Source organism: Pipistrellus kuhlii, unplaced genomic scaffold (assembly GCF_014108245.1).
Source record: "Pipistrellus kuhlii isolate mPipKuh1 unplaced genomic scaffold, mPipKuh1.p scaffold_m20_p_28, whole genome shotgun sequence".
NCBI classification, from domain to species: domain Eukaryota; kingdom Metazoa; phylum Chordata; class Mammalia; order Chiroptera; family Vespertilionidae; genus Pipistrellus; species Pipistrellus kuhlii.
This window is the reverse complement of record NW_023425527.1, coordinates 7057163-7075523: the sequence shown is the minus strand read 5'-3', so window position 1 is coordinate 7075523 and position 18361 is coordinate 7057163. Positions and strand designations below refer to the sequence as shown.

The following is an 18361-nucleotide window of genomic DNA, read 5'->3' as shown; positions in this document are numbered from 1 at the left end:
ACATACCTGCTGAAAAACAAACAGCAATCCTATAAAATAAAAGGCTAATATGCAAATTGTCCCCTTGACTGGGAGGTTGACCTGAAGTTCGTCCAGGAGTCAGGGCCAGCTGGCCAACTGTCCACAGTCCCTCCCCTGGCCAGCCCCGCACCCAATTGGCCCCACCCCAACCCAATCGGGGTTGGGGCTGGCCAGCCAACCTCCTGTGTCCTCCCTACCCCTCCCGCCCCCTGCAGGCCAGGCCCAATCAGCCTGATCGGGGAGAGCCCACCAGACCCCACCCGAGCACAAATTCGTGCACCAGGCCTCTAGTAACAAATAAAAAGATTCTTACCGTGTCAGGCACTCTGCTTCATATGGTTCACCTCACTTACTATGAGCAATCCTATTAAAATCCCATTTTCACAGATGAGGAAACCGCTGCTCGGGCAGAGGAAGCCACTTGCCCAAAGACACACAGCTTAGCCAGGAAGAGAGGGGAGTATGAACACATCAAGCACTAGAACCTGTACTCCCTCCTACTATAGGCTCTGCTCACCCTCTGGGCCTTTCATCAAAATCACAGAAGCAGCCGGGACCGGTTTGGCTCAGTGGATAGAGCGTCGGCCTGCGGACTGAAAGGTCCCGGGTTCGATTCCGAGCAAGGGCATGTACCTTGGTTGCGGGCACATCCCCGGTGGAGGGTGTGCAAGAGGCAGCTGATCGATGATTCTCTCTCATCGATGTTTCTAACTCTCTATCTCTCTCTCTTCCTCTCTGTGAAAAATCAATAAAATATATTTAAAAAAAAAAAAAAAATCACAGAAGCAGCCCATGGGCCCACAGAGCTTCCCAGAACAAGGCCAAGCAGCACCCACCCAGCGATCAAAATGGGGAAGAGGAGGCAATGGCCTGAGCCTGGGAGCCCGCTCCTGCTCCACGTCCCCCGGGGGAGCAGCAGGTGTGACTTGGGGAACACAAGCATAGCCCCGTTTGGCAGCCACGGGCTGACAGGGGCCAGTGCGCTGTGACAAGTGGGATAGAGGCTTTGACAAGCTGGGTGCTAAGAAAACAAATCCTGCCAGGCCAGGAAACGGCTTAAACCAAACAGGGCCGGAGAGGAAGTTTAGCTTTAGCTGTTAGATGCCGGAGACAAGATCTGGTCATTTGAGGCCGCCGAAGCCTTTTTCTAAGATGAGCCCAAAGCCGCTCGGGTTCGGGGGCAAAGGCGGGGGAGGGTGCAAAGCGAACGGGCGCGAATGAGCCCGTTTCCATTCGTCACATGGCTGTGTGCACACAGGTTATTGAGAGTAACCGTGTCTTTGGCTTTGGTTTCTTTTGTTCTTTTTTTTTTTTTTTTTTAACTACTTCCTAAAACTCACAATTGTCAAAGATGCAGTTGCAAGACCGGGCCAGCGCTGTCTCAAAGGCTCACTCTCCTCGTAAACCACCAGGCCAACCGCACAGAAAGTTTCCTGTCCCCCGAGAAGACAGTTTCCATTCGCTGATGGATCCTTCCTTGCTCCGTTCAGCCCCCTTGGCCGGGCTGAGTCAGAGCCGCCCAGGGGAATCTCCTCAGGGACTTGTCCCCTTCTTTCTCTCCCGAGAAGCACCACCACCATTTAAAATACAACCCGGCCTGCAGGTCTCCAGCAGGCCCAGGGCTACTGACTCTGCGGCCCGAGGACACTGGGCTCCCCATCTTCCTTCTCAGAGATGAGCCATCCATCCACGCCTCCTCCTCTCGTCTGCAAATGGTCACGTGTTAACCTGGACTCCGACACTTGGATCATCTCATCCTACTTACAGCTCTGAGGTAATCCCATTGAAGTGGCGTAGAAAAGGGGGGATTTTCAGGCCCTTTTCAACAAAGCATTATTTCTTCCAAAATGCTGAGTACAACTAAATCCTTTTCGGACCTCTCTCTGCCCGGATTTCTGAGGAGTGCGATGAAATGGAGCACAAATGTGAATTCAGACAATTCTATATTTGAAACCCAGATCCACCATTACTTTGGGACTTATTTCCTCATCCTCATAGACTGTCATTACTGAGGAGCCAGCTAAGGAATCTCCTATTAAAAGCTGGATGTGTTAAAACTGGGCAAGCCCAACCGGTGTGGCTCAGTGGTCGAGCATCGGCCCATGAACCAGGAGGTCACAGTTCAATTCCCGGGCGGGGCACATGCCCGGATTGTGGGCTCGAACCCTGGTGTGAGGCATGCAGGAGGCAGCCGATCAATGATTCTTTCTCTCATCATTGATGTTTCTCTCTCTCTCTCCCTCTCCCTACCTCTCTGAAATCAATAAAAATATATTTTTAAAAAACAGCACACAACTGGGCAGGTCCCTCTCAGGTTAGCCATAACTGAGAGAGGAGGACACAGGGAGCCTAAATTATTTCCTTCCTGGGATCTGGCTTCTCTGGCCCACTTGGAAGCTCACATGAAAGAAAACCAAGAAGCCAGTTAACTCTGGTCAAAGCTCAACAGCGTTGGGCACCCTGTCGTTTATGAATCATCCCGCCTCCTCCAAAGAGCGTGGCAGCCAGCGCCCTCCACGAGGCCGTTTCCCCAGAACCACCACGCCCACAGCTCCCTAGGTGAGGACGTTCTAGGCTGTCCAACGCTGAGCATCTTGAAGTATCTGCTCCGACCTCACACCCCCCTTTGCCCTACCCTCGGAGAAGACAATGACAGAAAGCACCATGGCCCGAGTCTATGTTCCCAACAAGAGTCACAAATCAGCTGAAACCGGTTTGGTTCAGTGGACAGAGCGTCGGCCTGTGGGCTAAAGGTCCCAGGTTCGATTCCGGTTAAGAGCATGTACCTTGGTTGCGGGCACATCCCCAGTAGGGAGTGTGCAAGAGGCAGCTGATCGATGTTTCTCTATCATGGATGTTTCTAGCTCTCTATCCCTCTCTCCTTCCTCTCTGTGAAATATCAATAAAATATATTTTTTTTAAAAAGAGTCACAAATCAGAGCCCCCAGTCGGGGCAGATTGGGGCAGGGTAGGGCAGAGCCGCTCGGTAAGAGGGGGGTTTCCCATGTCTATTTCTCAGGCTTATTTCCCATAAGTGGTGCCTCGAGACTCAAACCTGGTATCGCCAGCCTCCCTTCTGAGGTGGCAACCTCAGCGCCCCGGCAGAGGCCCAGGGGACTCTCGCCTGGCAGGCTGAGGCTGCCAGACCTTACAGGGGAGAACTGAGTTTCAGTTAACGTGGTGGAAGTGGGCAGCACAGGACAAGCTTGGTTCAAATCAAGAAACACTTCCCGAGTCCCTACACACCTCAGGAGGCAGAGATGAGTCAGCTGTGGGCCTCCATTCACACCTCACTGGCACCTGGTATCGTTTTACTCATCTACAAACTCCCCCGCTAAGCTGACGTCCTCATTCACTCTGATATCCTCACTGCCAAGCACAGAACGGCCGGGGTGGGGGGGGGTGGGGGGGGCCCAGCAACAACGATTGGTTGCATTCGTGTATTAGTTCTTTAATATGGCCCAACGTTAGGGGAACAGCCCCAAGCTCCCACCTCCCGCCCTGACTTCATGGCCAACCACAATCCTCATGGACCACCACTTTCCACGGTGCTCCAAGCGCACTGGCCTCCTTTCCGGTCCTCAAACACACCAGGCTCATGTCTGCCTCGGGGCTCTCGCACATGCTGGTCCCTCTGCCTGGAATACTCTTCGCCCAGGTCTTCGCCAGGCGGCGGCCCTCTCGCCCTTTGAGACAGCAAAGACGCTAGTTGGTCCGAAGGTTGTGGGTTATTGTTAAGCTGAGACAGCGCAGACGTTACCTTCTCCGGGAAGGAGGTTTTCTGAACCACCTGAGCAGAAGTAACAGCCTTCTTCCCACCCCCTCACTCAAACCTACTTACAGTTTTCTTTCTCTCATGCCACGTTTCTCTGCCTATTGGTTTGTTGTCCATCTTTCTCTTCCCATTAAAGGAACTACTCTGTCTTCTTCGCTGCTCTTTTTTTTTCCTCCAGTACCTAAAACAGTGCCTAGTACACAGTAGGTACTCAATAGTAGTCACTGGATGAATGGACAAAAGAGATAAACAGCAAATTCAAGATGGAAAATGATTTGCACATTTAAATATTTTATTTCATTTGGCAATTATATTTCAATAAAGCTGTTTGTTGTTGTTATTATTGTTGTTGTTTTAAAGGAAATGACTTAACAAGGCTAAAATAGAGAAAGGCACAGAGGCCAAAATGGGTTACAAACAAAATATGAGATATTCACCCCGGAGTACAATTTTTAAGAGAGCCATCGTTTGCCCTGGCAGGTGTGGCTCAGATGGATGAGCTTGTCCCGTGCACAGAAAGGTTGCTGGTTCTATTCCTGGTCAGGGCACATGTCCAGATTGTGGGTTCAATCCCCAATCAGGGTGCATGTGGAAGGCAATCAATAACTCTCTCTCTCACACACATCAGTTTCTCTCTTTCCCACTCACCCTTCCTCTTTCTCTAGGAAACAATAAGAACCTTTAAAAAAAAATTTTTTAAGACAGCCATCATTCAAAAAGCATGAAATGGAGAACAGTTCAGCAACTATTATCACAAAACATATCCATGCTCTTTCACCCAGTAATTCCATTCCTGGGAATTATCCCAAGGAAATGAATTCAAAATAGAAACAAAAAATAAAGAGGCGCCTGTACAAAGATGATTCCAGTCACGTTGTTTGTAACAGCAGAAATCTGGAAACAACCGAAACGTCCAATAACATGGGAAATGCTTTGGCAAATGACAGCATATCCACTGCATGGAATAACATGTAGCAATTAAAATGACCAAAAGGAAGATAATAGAGAAACATGGACAAGTGTTTTAGAATAATGCTACATCAGAGGGGGGTTAAAAACATATTGAAGTACTAGGCACTGTCCAGCACACATATCTCAGCAACTCCTCACAAGAGTCTAAAATAAGCCATTCTTATCCCGCTTAATTAACAAGGTTCAGAAAGTTAAGACTCTTGCCTAGGGTCACAGAGCTAGCGAGAAATAGAGTCAGGATGTGAACTTGACCCTTTCCGCCCAGAGACCATCCGTTCCTGGGATGACATCATGATTGTGTTTGGGAAGCCAAACTCGGAGATTGGATGCACTAGCAGAAAGTGACATGGTCCTCGAGAAACACTTGTGAGAGGATAGTAAAAAGCAAGATAAGCCCCAGCTGGTTTGGCTCAGTGGATAGAGCATCAGCCTGTGGACTGAAGGGTCCCAGGTTTGATTCTGGTCAAGGGCACATGCCCAGGTTGTGGGCTCCATCCCCAGTAGGGGGCATGCAGGAGGCAGCCGATAAATGAATGATTCTCTCATCATTGATGTCTTCTATCCCTCTCTGAAATCAATGAAAAAAATATATACTTTTTTTTTTTTAAATGCAAACTCAGACACAGGCATTTCACCTAAGAATCAGCAGGGCCTGACTCAGGCTATGGGTCTGGAGCCAAAAGCCATCAGTCTTAAAAAAAAATAAAAAATAAAAAATAAAAAATAAATTATTCTATGCTAACAGATTTTTACAGCTAAGAGTTTGCAAATGCAAGTTTGGTTTCAAGTCACAGGTTAGTCTCTCCTTAGCTGGATGACCCTGGGCAAGTCACTTAACCTCTCTGTACCTCAGTATCTTCAACTGTAAAATGTGGATAACAAGAGAAACTTCCTCATAAGGTGGTAATGAGGAGTAAATGCCACACAAACTCCAAACAAGAGGGCCGGGCATGGAGTAAGCTCGCAGTAAAAATAAAAGTGAGTTATTGTGACACTTCCATTTTGTAACATGCGGAAATGTTCGCTTCGGAAACCACAGGTCCATCTGATCGGTTATCTGGAGAGAATGAAAAGGGCAGAGCTGGCATTCCGTTTCTGAGACCTCCGACAGCGGTGGGAGCACACATCGAGGGCATCTGGAGCGGCTGCAGCCAGCCCAGGCCTCCCGCCACCGACCGAGGGCCCGGAGAGAGCTCCTCCTTTCAAAAAGCCGGCACCAGAAACAGGAAGCTGCTTCCTTTCCTCTCCATTCTGAGCCAGCATTTCCTTTTTTGTTTGAAAAAGCATTCCTTGTCTATAGCCCAGCCCTTCCCCTGCCATGGGCAGCCCCAGGCTCAAACACACCCCCCGACATCTGCATTTCTCTTAGATTTTTCTGCCCGCCATCTGGGTCATGAGGTTCCCAGACGACCCTGAGTGAGTCTGCCCATGGCAGCAGGCTAGCTGGCATACAAGGCAGGAGGGGGTGGGACACGAGGACTCCAGGCACAGAGACCTCCCCAGACACCTCGTTGGAAGGGTTTAGTGAAATGTGACTTTAAGAGCTAGGACAGTAACCAGAGCACACTGGGCCTCCCTTTGGAAAGCATGGGAGTCACCATCCTCTTCTCAACCCACCCCATTTATTTATTTATTTATTTATTTATTTATTTATTTATTTATTTATTAAATATATACTTTACTGATTTTTTACAGAGAGGAGGGGAGGGAGGGATAGAGAGCTAGAAACATCGATGATGATGTGCCCGCAACCAAGGTACAATTGAGCCTGGGACCCTTCGGTCCGCAGGCCGAAGCTCTATCCACTGAGCCAAACTGGTTTCGGCTCAACCCACCCCATTTAAACTGGGACCTCCAATGGGACCTCAGTATCATAAGCACAACAGTAGCTGAAACTAAGCCCACAATTTCTCGACTCTTTCTCTCTTCATGGCTTCTGGCAATGTTTTCCTAACTATGTTTAGGTGGGGGGAAAATAGGTTTAGGAACGCTTGCTGCAGGACTTCTCAGAGCCTTTAGAGCACATGTGTCAAACACAAGGCCCGCGGGCCAAATCCGTCCCGCCAGGCCTTGCAATGTGGCCCGCACCGCGCTGTCATCACTGCACTCTGCTGCGTTTCCATCACAATGACAGTTTATGACTGTTCAGTAAACCATTCGGCCCGCGATTTAGGCTGGGTTTTAGATTTTGGCCCCTTCTCTGATTGAGTTCGACATCCCTACTTTAGAGCATCATCATCTTCAAGACCTCCCAGAAGGAGGTGGCTGATGCAACCCATTCTCGGCTCCTGGAAGCCCTCTTTCGCAGGAGCATCTTGCGGAAGAGAGTATGGGGAAGGATGCATCAAGCCCTTTCAAGGGTCCCAGTCTGGGGGAAGGTGCGATCCTCAAGATAGCACCGGCTGCGTGAGAACATGCAGGTTCCTTTTTAAGTAGGACCTGTAATTTTTTTATTTTTTTTTTTTTCCTGAACAGCAAAAACTGTGTGCACCGTGAGCGAAGTTGGTCCTGCTAATCCATTATCAAAACCAAACCCAAATTCACTGGCTTACCGGGGACTCAAACCCACGGGTGCCTGGCCGAAGAAAGCCCCACCAACTCTGTCAGCAGCTTATCTCATCAGCTTTGCATAACGCAAAACCCCCCTGGCTAATGTTGCAGACTCAAGTCTATAATTAATGCATGCTGTATGAAAAGCTATTTTTCCTAATAGCTGGGCTATTCCATATACTGCATTAGGCTTTCTTTCCTTTTTCTTTTTTTAAACTTTAATCACAAGTCTTATTTCCTTCTTGCCGTTATTCTGAAGGTGGAGAAATGAAAGAGGGGAGAGGAGAGAAACAGCAAGCAAACGGGATGACTTCTGACCCATGGCACTGAAAGGCAAGCCACCCAGTGGAAACACACGGAGGCCAGGACAACAAATACAGGCGTATACAGAAATACAATGAAGGTTCTATGGTCATCCCCATCTTACAGTTGAAGATACTCTACAGAGAGGTTAAGTGACTTGCCCAGGGTCACCCAGCTAAGGAGAGAATGACTTGTGACGGGAACCCACACAGTCCTGCCTTTATTTGCATTTATTTGTAAGTTTCCATTTAAAGTAGCAGCTTTTTAAATGCAGATAAGAAACAGTCATGCCTGGGACTAAATGACCGAGTATTTTTGATCCCAGAGTACACCCCTGAGTCTCCACCTGGGGTCTGGAATAGGAGAGAAAGCCACTGGGTTGAAAGGTTAAATCTTCTAGAAGCAATAGTATTTATGACATTGTCTTGACATGAAAGCCAGCACCAAGGTATCACAGTAAAGAATGCAAAACCTGCACAAACTTGAGACAAGCACTGGGCCCTAGAGGAGCAAGGGTTCACCCCCCAAGTCCCAGGGGAGCTTGCAGTGGAAGGATGAGAAGCCCTTGCAAGTCCACAGTCAGCTTTGACTCAAGGACTCGGAGCCCATTCAGGCTGAGCCAGGCCACTGGGCAGACTGGCTTTCAGAAGAGATCCCACCCACAAGACACCCCGCCCTGCTCCCCAAGAATCTCTCCAGTCCACAGGGCCCCTAAGACACTGAGATGGGGCCAGGAAAGCAAACCCTTTTGCTTCCCCTCCCAGGAAGCTCCTGGAGGCCAAGGACCACGCCCCAACATAGGAGGATTCAAAGGCCATCAGTCAAGACATGAGCCCTCAGGTCTGACTCCCGGCTACATGCTCCTTTATGAACCACCCGTGTCTTCTCCTCTCTTCGGTAAGGTTACTCCCTAATGTGTATTCCTGGTAAGTCACGTCCTTTGGGCCTTTCGTTTGCTCATCTACAGAGAGCACTGGCCCAGATGGAAATACGAAGATACGAAGATCCTTCGTAGCCCTCTCTGGAATCTAGGCCTCGGCTAAATCAGCCCCAAAGCCAAGGCACCCCAAATAGCTCTCCGATCAACCTGTATGGTTGGTGATGAAACCCGAGGGCTGTGCACAGCCCAGAGGAGTCCAGTCCAGAGAAGCCTGGCATCTACCCCCATCCCTTCACCTGCCATCCTGGAGCAAGAAAAGGACCCTCTCCTAATCCACCAGGGGCCCCCCCATTGCTGCAGGCAACCACAAAACTAGAATCCACAGTCCTTGACACGTAACCCAGAACCTCAACCCCGAGGGCCAGGTTCTGTCTCTTGATAACACTCCTTGGCCTCAGGGTGGACCAGATGCAGTAGCAAAATGGTTAATGCATAGAGGCCGTCATTTTATACATTCTGGCACTCCAGTTGGGAGGTGGGAACATAGCAGCCCCTAAAAATGGTAATGTGTTCACCCGCTTCGACCCAGCAAATTCCGCTTCTAGGAATGCTCTCATGCGCTCCCTGGATGGCCGACACTGGGGAGCTGGCTCGATGAATCTGTGGTATGACCACACAAAGCAGCCACTAACGGTGATGCTGCATATCCGTGTGCACTGGTGTATAAGGTGATGCCCATGGTAAGCACATACACCTGTATGCAAACGCAGAGGGTAAAAACGCTGGAACACATGCACAATATCATTCATGTATGTTGTTTCGCATGTATGTAGAAATACATATGAAAGAACCCTGAAAAACAAAAACATCCCTATCAGGCATGACATTCCAAAGATGTGAAGATTACCTGCCATAAGCCAAGACAAAGGCCAGGCCTCTTTGGGAGCAAACGTGCGATCTTTACTATGGATGAGGGTTATACCAGTTGGAAAGGAAGGACCCCAGAGGGCAGAGCCACACACAGGAATCCCTGTCTATGAGTCTCAGCTTGGAGAGCAGCTACCAGGAGAGCTGCCTGACCCAACTGGACTGTGACATGAGAGAGAAGCAAGCTTGTATTCTGGCTTTTAAAAACAATGGACTGAGAATGGGAACCCCGGGACTCAATCCTCACACCTACAACGATCGAAGAACTTCATACTACTGCGTTATGTCAATCAGTCAACAAACATGCCCTGCCATTAAAAAGAAGCATCTGAGCAGCCGTGTGCAATGATCTACATATTTTGCAAACCAAGGGATTCTATTAAACATATTAAATATTAGCTATCATGAAAAAAAGGCTAACTCAGAGAGGTGGCAGGGTGGGTGATTGTCTTTTATTCACCTGTGTTTTCTTTTTTATGGTGAACATGTATCATTAAGTGCATTTTATAATATTTTAATAAAAGCAGAAAGGTGTAAGATATGCTGCTAATCAGAGGAATTATTCAAAAAGAATAGGGCAGGTATCCATTAAAAAAATGATGAGTAACTTAATCTCTAAGCAGCGTCTCGTTTCTCAGAATGAGCCTGGCACCAGGCGGGGGCATCACTGTGCTCACACGGACCTGCCTCTGAGAGCCTGCCTTTGGGGCTCCACTGTAGGGAAGCAGCCCTGAGCCTGAGCTCCGAGGCCGCACAGCCTGGGGTGGCCACCGGCAGGCCCAGCCATCTGGAATGAAGCCAAGAGCCCCTGGGCTGGCCCTTCTCATTGGCCACTTCCTCAGGCTCAGCAGCCATGACCCTGACTAGAATCCCCCAGCATGGTTTCTAGGGGTAACTGGGAAGTCCCGAACGTGAAGTCTGAAGACCAGTCAACCCACGTACAACCACCTACCCACTCAGTCCCTTCAGCCCTCTGCGCCACAGTGACCTTATCTGCAAAAAGGGGCTAAAACCTCATAGGGTCCTTGGGAGCGTTGAAGGGGCGACAGGTGCCAAGAGCCTAGTGGAGTGCTCAACACAGAACAGGTGACCAAGAATGTCTTTTGTCCCTTCTCTGCCCTCACTGTGCACAAGTTAATCCCATCACCCCAAAGCACCTATGCAGCTTTCCCTCTAACTCAGTGGTCGGCAAACTCATTCGTCCACAGAGCCAAATATCAGCAGGACAACAATTGACATTTCTGTTGAGAGCCACATTTTTTTAAACTTAAACTTCTTCTAATGCTACTTCTTCAAAATGGACTCGCCCAGGCCGTGGTATTTCATGGAAGAGCCGCACTAAAGGGGCCAAAGAGCCACAGGTGGCTCGCGAGCCGCGGTTTGCCGACCTCGGCTCTAAATGAACGGAGGAAAATATTCTATCAGCCTGTTCTGAAAGACGGTGTTATTAAAAAGCACAGCTTAGGGGACTTGGCCACAGACTCTGTTATTTCCCCCACCACTGCAGACACTGCCACCAAGGGCGAGGGCCTCTGCAGTTCTATAGACCACAGCCCGCAGGCAGGGCCAGCAGCCTGTGGTGTGCAATGCAGCTCTCCTGGACTTGGAGCCAACCCAGCGGAGGAGGCATTCCTATCGCTGTCCCTGGGTTCCTGGCCTCCCTCCAGCATCGCCCAGGTCTCCCCAGGCTCGGGGAAACTGCAGGTCCCTTGCCAGGCAACCTCCAAGGTATGCTGGTGGCAAGTTTCATCGAGGAAAAAGTTGCCAAGGCGAAAGCTGACACCAAAGGGGACAGCGCCCAGCTCTGCACCTCTTCGGGGATTGCAGGAGTTAAAACCTCCAGCGGGCAGTTACAACTACGGGGATGGCGCGGAAGCAGAGAAAGGCCGTACTCCAAGCAGTGGCTGGGTGGGGAAAGGGAAACCAGGTTTCGCTCTCAGTTCTGCCAGGGAACTGGGACTTGGGACAAGTCACCATCAAGACTGGAAATATTCCTCATTAAAACCGGGAGGTCACGCCCTGGTCGGTTTGGCTCAGTGGGTAGAGCATCATCGGCCTGCAGCATGACGGGTCCTGGGTTTGATTCCGGTCAAGGGCACATGCCTCGTTTGCAAGCTCGATCCCTGGCCCTGGTCAGGACGCATGTGGGAGGCAGCCAATCGATGTGTCTCCCTCACATCAATGTTTCTCTCTCTCTCTCTCTCTCTGTCTCTCCCATCCTTTCCACTCTCTCTAAAAAACACACCAGGAGATCCGTCTGGCCAACCGTTCAGTCACATTCCCAATTCCTAAGCACTCTTGGCAAGCCAGGGCACTGGAGGTGCTACTGTTTGCCTGCTGGCTCCCCCATTAGACTGAAAAGTGTCCCCCAAAGACCTGGAGAGCATCCTACCTACCTCGGAATCCTTGCCAGGGTAGCTGTCGCTAGGAGCTCAGCAGGCAAATCAGAAATAACTGAAGGTTTGTAGAGCGAATACATCACATGACTGCCCCAAGGCCCTGATCTGTGGGGACAGTTGGCATCCCTTTCCCTTTCCGGACGATTGGGGAACAGGGGGAGGGGCCGCAGGAAGAGCTCGGCCCTCCGCGCAGCAGGGGTCTGACCTCGGCCACAGCAGAGCTGAGTGAAGGTCAGGCCTCCCTGATCCTTCCAGTAGCAGCAGGGCCCCCGGGGAAGCGGCCAGCTCCCCGACGTCCCCTCAACAGCAAAGCCAATGGGAAAGGCCCTCTGGGGGCCCTTTCTCCAGGTCAGCCAGCCTACTTAGGGGGGATTTTTCTCCAGAAGAGCACAGGTGGGGAGACTCCATGTGCGAGGCCTGTCTCCGGGAAGGACTGGTAGGCTGGCAGGAAAGCGCAACGTTCGCAGTGTCCACAAAGCATGCATCTCCATAGCTTGCCACTGTGTCTCCAGCGCCCAGCCCAGACTCGGCCCAGACAGGAGGAATACATGAGGGAATGAACCGGTGCGGGCTCCAGGCCTCGCTGGCAGGCCGGCTGGCAGGCTCTCTGCGAGCCCATCTGAGGGATGAAAACACTCTATCCTGCCTCGGCGGGTCCTTCAGACCCTGAGGAGGGTCTGCTGGAGATGGGACACAGGCTCCCTGGGCTGAAGCGGCCTCACAACCGCTGTTTACAGAGTCAGGCTCTGGGTTCAGCTTCCTTCTCCCGCCCCTCCTCACGTAGAGGAAAACTGTGTGTGACAAGCATTAGTGGAATTACAAGAAATCTCATCAGACGGAGAAGGATTCAGCGCACCGGCTGGCAGGTAGGAGGCAAACATTAAACCTTGCTTCCTTCCACTCTTTCGGACCCAAACTGGACACTATACGGAGACAGTAGTCCCAGACACACGGACCCCCACACACCAGCACGGTCTGCAACCTCAGGCGGCAGCAGCTAGGCCCAGCCGGCCGGCATCAGGGACCCCCAAGGCCATCGCACTCGCTGTTTCTCCCTTGGAGCGCTCATTTAGTGAGGGCCAGGATGGGCCGGAGTTCCTAAGATTCCGGGAGAAGTCTGGTGCGGTTGTGAAAGCCAACTTCCAGTCAGGCCCTTTTCCAAAAGCCAGGAATCCAGTGTTGCAAGCACTGTCTCTGGTATGAGGGGGACTGCGGAGCAGGAAAGAAAACCAGGGTGGACATCACCACGGTCCTATGGGACTCACCTCAGGCTACGGGGAGGGTTTCCTAGCCTGTGTCAACTGCCACCGCTGGGACGTAAGAGCCGGTTATAGAAGTAGATTCCCACCGAGACCGGTTTGGCTCAGTGGATAGAGCATCGGCCTGCGGACTGAAAGGTCCCGGGTTCGATTCCCGTCAAGGGTATGTACCTTGGTTGCGGGCACATCCCCAGTAGGAGTGGTGCAAGAGGCAGCTGATCGATGACTCTCTCTCATCGATGTTTCTAACTCTCTATCCTCTCTCTTCCTCTCTGTAAAAAAAAAAAATCAATAAAATATTTAAAAAGAAGAAGAAGTAGCTTCCCTTAAAGGGGAACTGTGGTTTGAATGCCACTGGGCCCGCACTGGGAAAAGTCTATAAACAGAATCTCCCAGTAGAAAGAGTGTGGACTTACAGACTCACAACACTGCGGCTTTCAGCAGTCTGGTGCCCATTTTGCAGATAAGGAAGCCTGAGAGTCAGAAGTCGTGGGACTTGCCCAAGGTCACACAAACAGAGCTCAGACTGGCCACTGAAGCCACGGACTCTTCCCCTGGCCACACTGCCCCTGTCAGGGTTCTCAGAGTCATAAACTTGCCCTCTATTTCATCAGTTTAGTAAATCTGGACTTTAGAACCATCTTTAAGCAGAAAATAATCTTTTTTTGTTTTGGGTTTTTTCTTGTTAGTCTTTTATTTTAATTAAATATAATGGGGTAATATTTATTGGTTAAAAACATAAATTTCAGGTGTACTTTATAATCTGCATATTACGTGCTCACTACCCAAGTGTCACCTTGTATTTGACCCCCTCTTGCCCTCTTTGACCTCACCCCAACCCCCACCCCCTTCTTCTCTGGCATCCACCGTTCTGTTGTCTATATCTGAGTTTGGTCTTTTGTTTATTAAACAGGGATATTCTTAAACAGGGGTTTGAATAACAAACGCTGACTCAACCCCACTGGGGCCCCTTCCTTAAAACACAGGAGGGCACTGAGACCCGGCCTGGCCTCCCTGTTTAGGTGAAGGTGAGGCCTTTGGGCGAAGTGATTCCACCAAACTAGCTGCTGGGGGTCTAAATCCCCACACCCCAAAACAGCCTGAGTCCTGCCTTTCCATGGAGAAGTGTGGACCTGAATCCATAAGACCATGGAGAGGACGGAGAGCTGGGTATCGGTTCCAGTTCACCCTGCAAATCCCTTTTCGGGCCTTAGGATGGGTTTCTGGCCGCCTGAATGGACCATCCAAAAAACACTCAGGAGGAAGGCCACTGAGTAAACCAGCTCAGAGACCCAAACAGCTGGCTGCTCTGGGGGTGTCCCGATGCCACACCTCGGTTAAAACGAGTGACCCTGGAAGTCAGGGTACCATGAAGGCAGAGCGCCATTTCCAGAGAACAGACAGCGAATGGCTCTCCAGGATCCACTCTGTGAACCGGGAGCACTTCAGAACGACAGGAAGACAATCCGAGAGAGGCCAGCGCAGAGAACATTCTCCCATCCCAACAGCACAGGCTGCTGGGCAAGGACCCCTCCCCTCCCGGGACTAAGCCACATGGGTCCCCTATTGTGCCGGTTTAAAAACTGAACTTTCCTGGGCAAAAACACAAACCAGCAGCCCACACCACTCGGAAAACAGCAGCAAGCCCGCAGAAGGGACAGTTGTGTGGGGTGTTGTCGGTTGGTTGGTTGGTTGTTTGTTTGTTTTTTTAAACAAAACCCTGGTCAGTGCTGCAATAGCAACTGTACCAAAAATTCTAATAGCCAGCACTGAGTGCGTGTGCGTGCTTCTGACATCCCTGGTTTTATAGCTTTTAAGAAAATAAAGCTGAAGGAGGGAAGTCACCGCCGAGCATTTCTGGATCAAACAGGGATTCCGGTTTATGGTGTGCACAGAGGATTGGGTCTTGTAATAATTACAACAAATCACCGCTGGCCCTATGACAGCTGGCGGAGGCAATGAGCAATAAGGGGCAGGGTGGGGAAGGGGGGGGAGTGGATGAGAAATTAAGATTCTAATAAAACAAAACATCCCCAGATCTGCAGAAGGCCAGATGTGGCAATGCAAGGTGGAGCTCCTTCTTCCAGTCGAGTTAGCTATTCACTGGTCTCTGGATTCCACTGCCTCTGGACAAAAGCAAGTGGGGATACACCCGTTTCCCTCTATTGTGTATGACTCCCCCTTCTGAGAACCCGGCAACCCTTCTTCCAGATCCTTTGAATACTGCACTTCCCAGCTATCATGTGAGAGGAGGGCAGGCATATCTTATTTCTTCTTTACACGGGAGGCTGTCTCCACCAGAGGCCCTTACACAGTGTCATCTTCTCGCCAGAGGCTTGTTCCCCAGCATAATCCTTCCCTAAACCAAAATCCAGGATTTGGGGGGGAGCCGGTGGGTAATTACACTCTGAGCTGTGGAAAGTACCAAATGCCTGAAGAGAAGAAAATGCAGTTTCAGCAAACACTTTTTTGAAAGGCGGCACCCAAGAACCTGGAGGAGAGGGAAGGAAGAGACGAGATGACAGAGCCCGGGGCTCTGCTCACACTTCAGGGGGACACCCCCAACCCCACCCCCGGCCCCGTCACCCGTCACCCCAGCCCACGGCTGCCGGGCTCAGTCACACAGGGAAAAGTCCAGCGTGTGACTCCGTGGGAGGATGAGTCCCGCGGCCCTGCAAGCTGCAAATGGGGTAGGGGGCGGAGGTGAGGAGGCAGGGGGTGTCCGCGCAGCCCACCCCACCCACCGGCTCCCCGAGCCTCCACCCCAGTTCCCACTCCGCCCTCCCTCCTCAATGCCCGCGCCCAAGGTGAGGGGCTGGCTGGTCTGGGGTCCTCAACCTGCCGCATCACCGAATGGAGGAAGGAGAGGAAGCCTCAAACCAGGCGACCCGGGTTCAAGGATGCAACCAAGGAAAGGAGTGACTAGGAGCACGGAGAGGGAGGAAGGGGAGTATGGGGGGCCGCTCCCGGGGCCGCTGACCCCCGCCTTCTCGGGCCCAGCCCGGGTCCCCGAATCCCCGCCCCGCGCCGCGGCCGCGTTACCTCCAGGGTCCGGATCTCCTGCTGGGTGAGGTCGTTGGACACGGCGCACTTGGTGCGCAGCCCGCGCAGGCTGCCGATGGAGATGTCGATGAGCTTCTGGAGCTGCCCGCACTGCTGCAGCGCCCGGCTGGCCGCGGCTCCGGCGCCCCCCTCGGCGGCCGCCGCGTCCCCCGCGCCGCCGCCCTCCTTCTTCTCCCCCATCGCCGCCGCGCGCCGCGCCGCTCTATCCATGCCTCGGCATCGGGGCCGCGGGGTGGCTGAGGCGGGGGACCCGGGGGGCGCGGGCGCGGAAGGGGATCCCCGAGCCGGGAGGGTTGCACGAGGAGCGCCCCTTGGCGCAGCCGGAGAAGGGACGCGAGTAGAGCCGGCGACGGAGCCGGCTGCTCCCGCCCGCCCTGCAGCGGCGGCGGCGGCAAAGCGAAAGCCGCGGCGACCCGACGGCTGCGGCTCCCGGAGCCTTTAAGTGGCAGCAGGGGCCGGGTCAGGGCGGCGGGGCATGCTGGGACTTGTAGTCCGCGCCGCGCACCTGCCTCTCGCAGGCGCCTCCGGAAGGAACCCGTCCGCCCGCGGCGAGCTCTACGCCCGGAGCCGGGTGGTCCCTCCGCCGTGGATGCAGGCGCTGCGGGGAGCGACCTGCTCTGTGTCCCGGGAGTGGCTCCGCGCTGGCTCCTCCTCCCCCGGGCGCCCAGAGCCTGGGAGCCTCGTCTCCCCGCCCATCCCTGTCCCCCGCGCCGGCCTCCAGTCCAGGGGCTTCCCGCGACCCCCGGATGGGGCGGGGCAGGGGCCGGGTGCCCCTTGAAACCGAGGAGGTTTTGCATCCTGCCATTCCTCAGCCGCGGCCAAAACCTAAAAGATGGGGACCGTGGTGGAGGTTCCAGAATTTCTATGTGGGCTTTAGGGGCCGCCATCTAGTGGGAAGGGGCCTAAAGTGCTTGTCCTGTAGCAGGTTCGTCAAGAACTGGACTCTGGATTGCCTCCATGCCAAAGGAAATAAATGCTCAGGCATGGAGAAAGGAAAGAGGAAGGGCTTTCTTCTGGACCCTTTTCACCCGCCCAAATAGGCGTCGCATCCCTCTGCCACCCCCAAACCAGCCCACAGCCCAGACGCTTGGGGCGGCACATTGATTTGTCTGTCCTGCCCTTGGGAGCTAGAGCCAATGCCTGCTTTCAGATTCGGTCTCCAGTGCAGCCTGGCTGTGTGACTTTGGGCAAAGTGAGCTCTCTTCCCCGTGTCTGAGTTTCCGCATCAGTAAAGCAGGGGTGATAACCGTACCTGTCTCCCAGGCTTCCCATGAAGCAGCGGGCACGGGCACAGTACTGCTACTGGACGGGTGCCTTTCCGTGCCTCCAGCATTCAAACCCCATCCCATCCCCTCCCTCACCCCTCCGGAGTGCCTACCACTTCGAATGTGCTCCGTTTAGCTGGCTAAACTAAAAAAAAAAAAAAAAAAAAAAAACAAGACGCTGGTCAAAGGTCCTACGCATCCAACATCTGCCAACCAGAGGAAATCTCTGTCCTCTGAATATTCTCTCTTGTAAGCTCCTTGGCCGCCCAAGCAGCTGGCTACCTTATCTTCGTATCCTCTCAGAGAGCCAAATACAGTGCCTGGCACACTGGAGGAGCTCCATGAAGTTATGCAACCCATTTCCTAAGTTTGTTTCTCCTATCTTTGGGGCCAGTTTAATAGGTTTCCTCTGTCTGCATCCTTTTTTTTTTCTTTTTTTCTTTCTTTCTTTCTTTCTTTCTTTCTTTCTTTCTTTTTTTTTTTTTTCTTTTCTTCCTCCCCCCCCCCCCCAATAGGATTGGCCAGGAAGTAGGGTCTCAGCATTCTATTTCCACCAAAACTAGTACATAAAATATAGTCAGTACTGGCTGACAGTTTGCAGTGCCCCTTCCTTCAATATAATTTGCAATTTTGAAAAAAAAACAAAAAAAAACATTGGGACTGTAAAACAAAACCATGATAACTTTAAAATGTGCTTTTGCACACGAACCCCTCCTCTGGACATTTTCTGAAACGCAAGGGTCTTCCTTCCCAGTTCCTCCCCAAATCCTGACCCTTCTCACAAGAATAACGAATCCAATCAGCACTCAATTTGTCGCAGGACTCTATGTGCTGTATCTATAATATGAAGCTCGCTTTCCCTCCCCCCGCAATCCTGACTGTTCCCTTAACCCCACCCCACCCTCATGCAGCAGAGTAGTCACTGCCCTGAAAGAAAAACTGCTTGG

At 52.0% G+C, this 18361-nt stretch overlaps 1 protein-coding gene across 11 annotated transcripts in view; it reads right to left on the bottom strand.

Annotated features, from left to right (window-relative positions):
- Window positions 1-16726, bottom strand: part of KSR1 (kinase suppressor of ras 1) — a 144487-nt gene extending 127761 nt beyond the window's left edge. For 3 of the 11 annotated variants that reach the window (XR_006742690.1, XM_036454263.2, XM_036454261.2), the window contains exon 1: window positions 16129-16725. Coding sequence is in view for 10 of the 11 variants with exons in the window: in XM_036454263.2 (XP_036310156.1) it covers window positions 16129-16359 (231 nt within the window). In the remaining variant the exon portion in view is untranslated. Of the gene's footprint in view, window positions 1-16128 lie in introns of all 11 variants that reach the window. The other 8 variants (XM_036454268.2, XM_036454269.2, XM_036454274.2 and 5 more) reach the window with 6 other exon arrangements.
- Between the last annotated feature and the right edge of the window lie 1635 nt (window positions 16727-18361).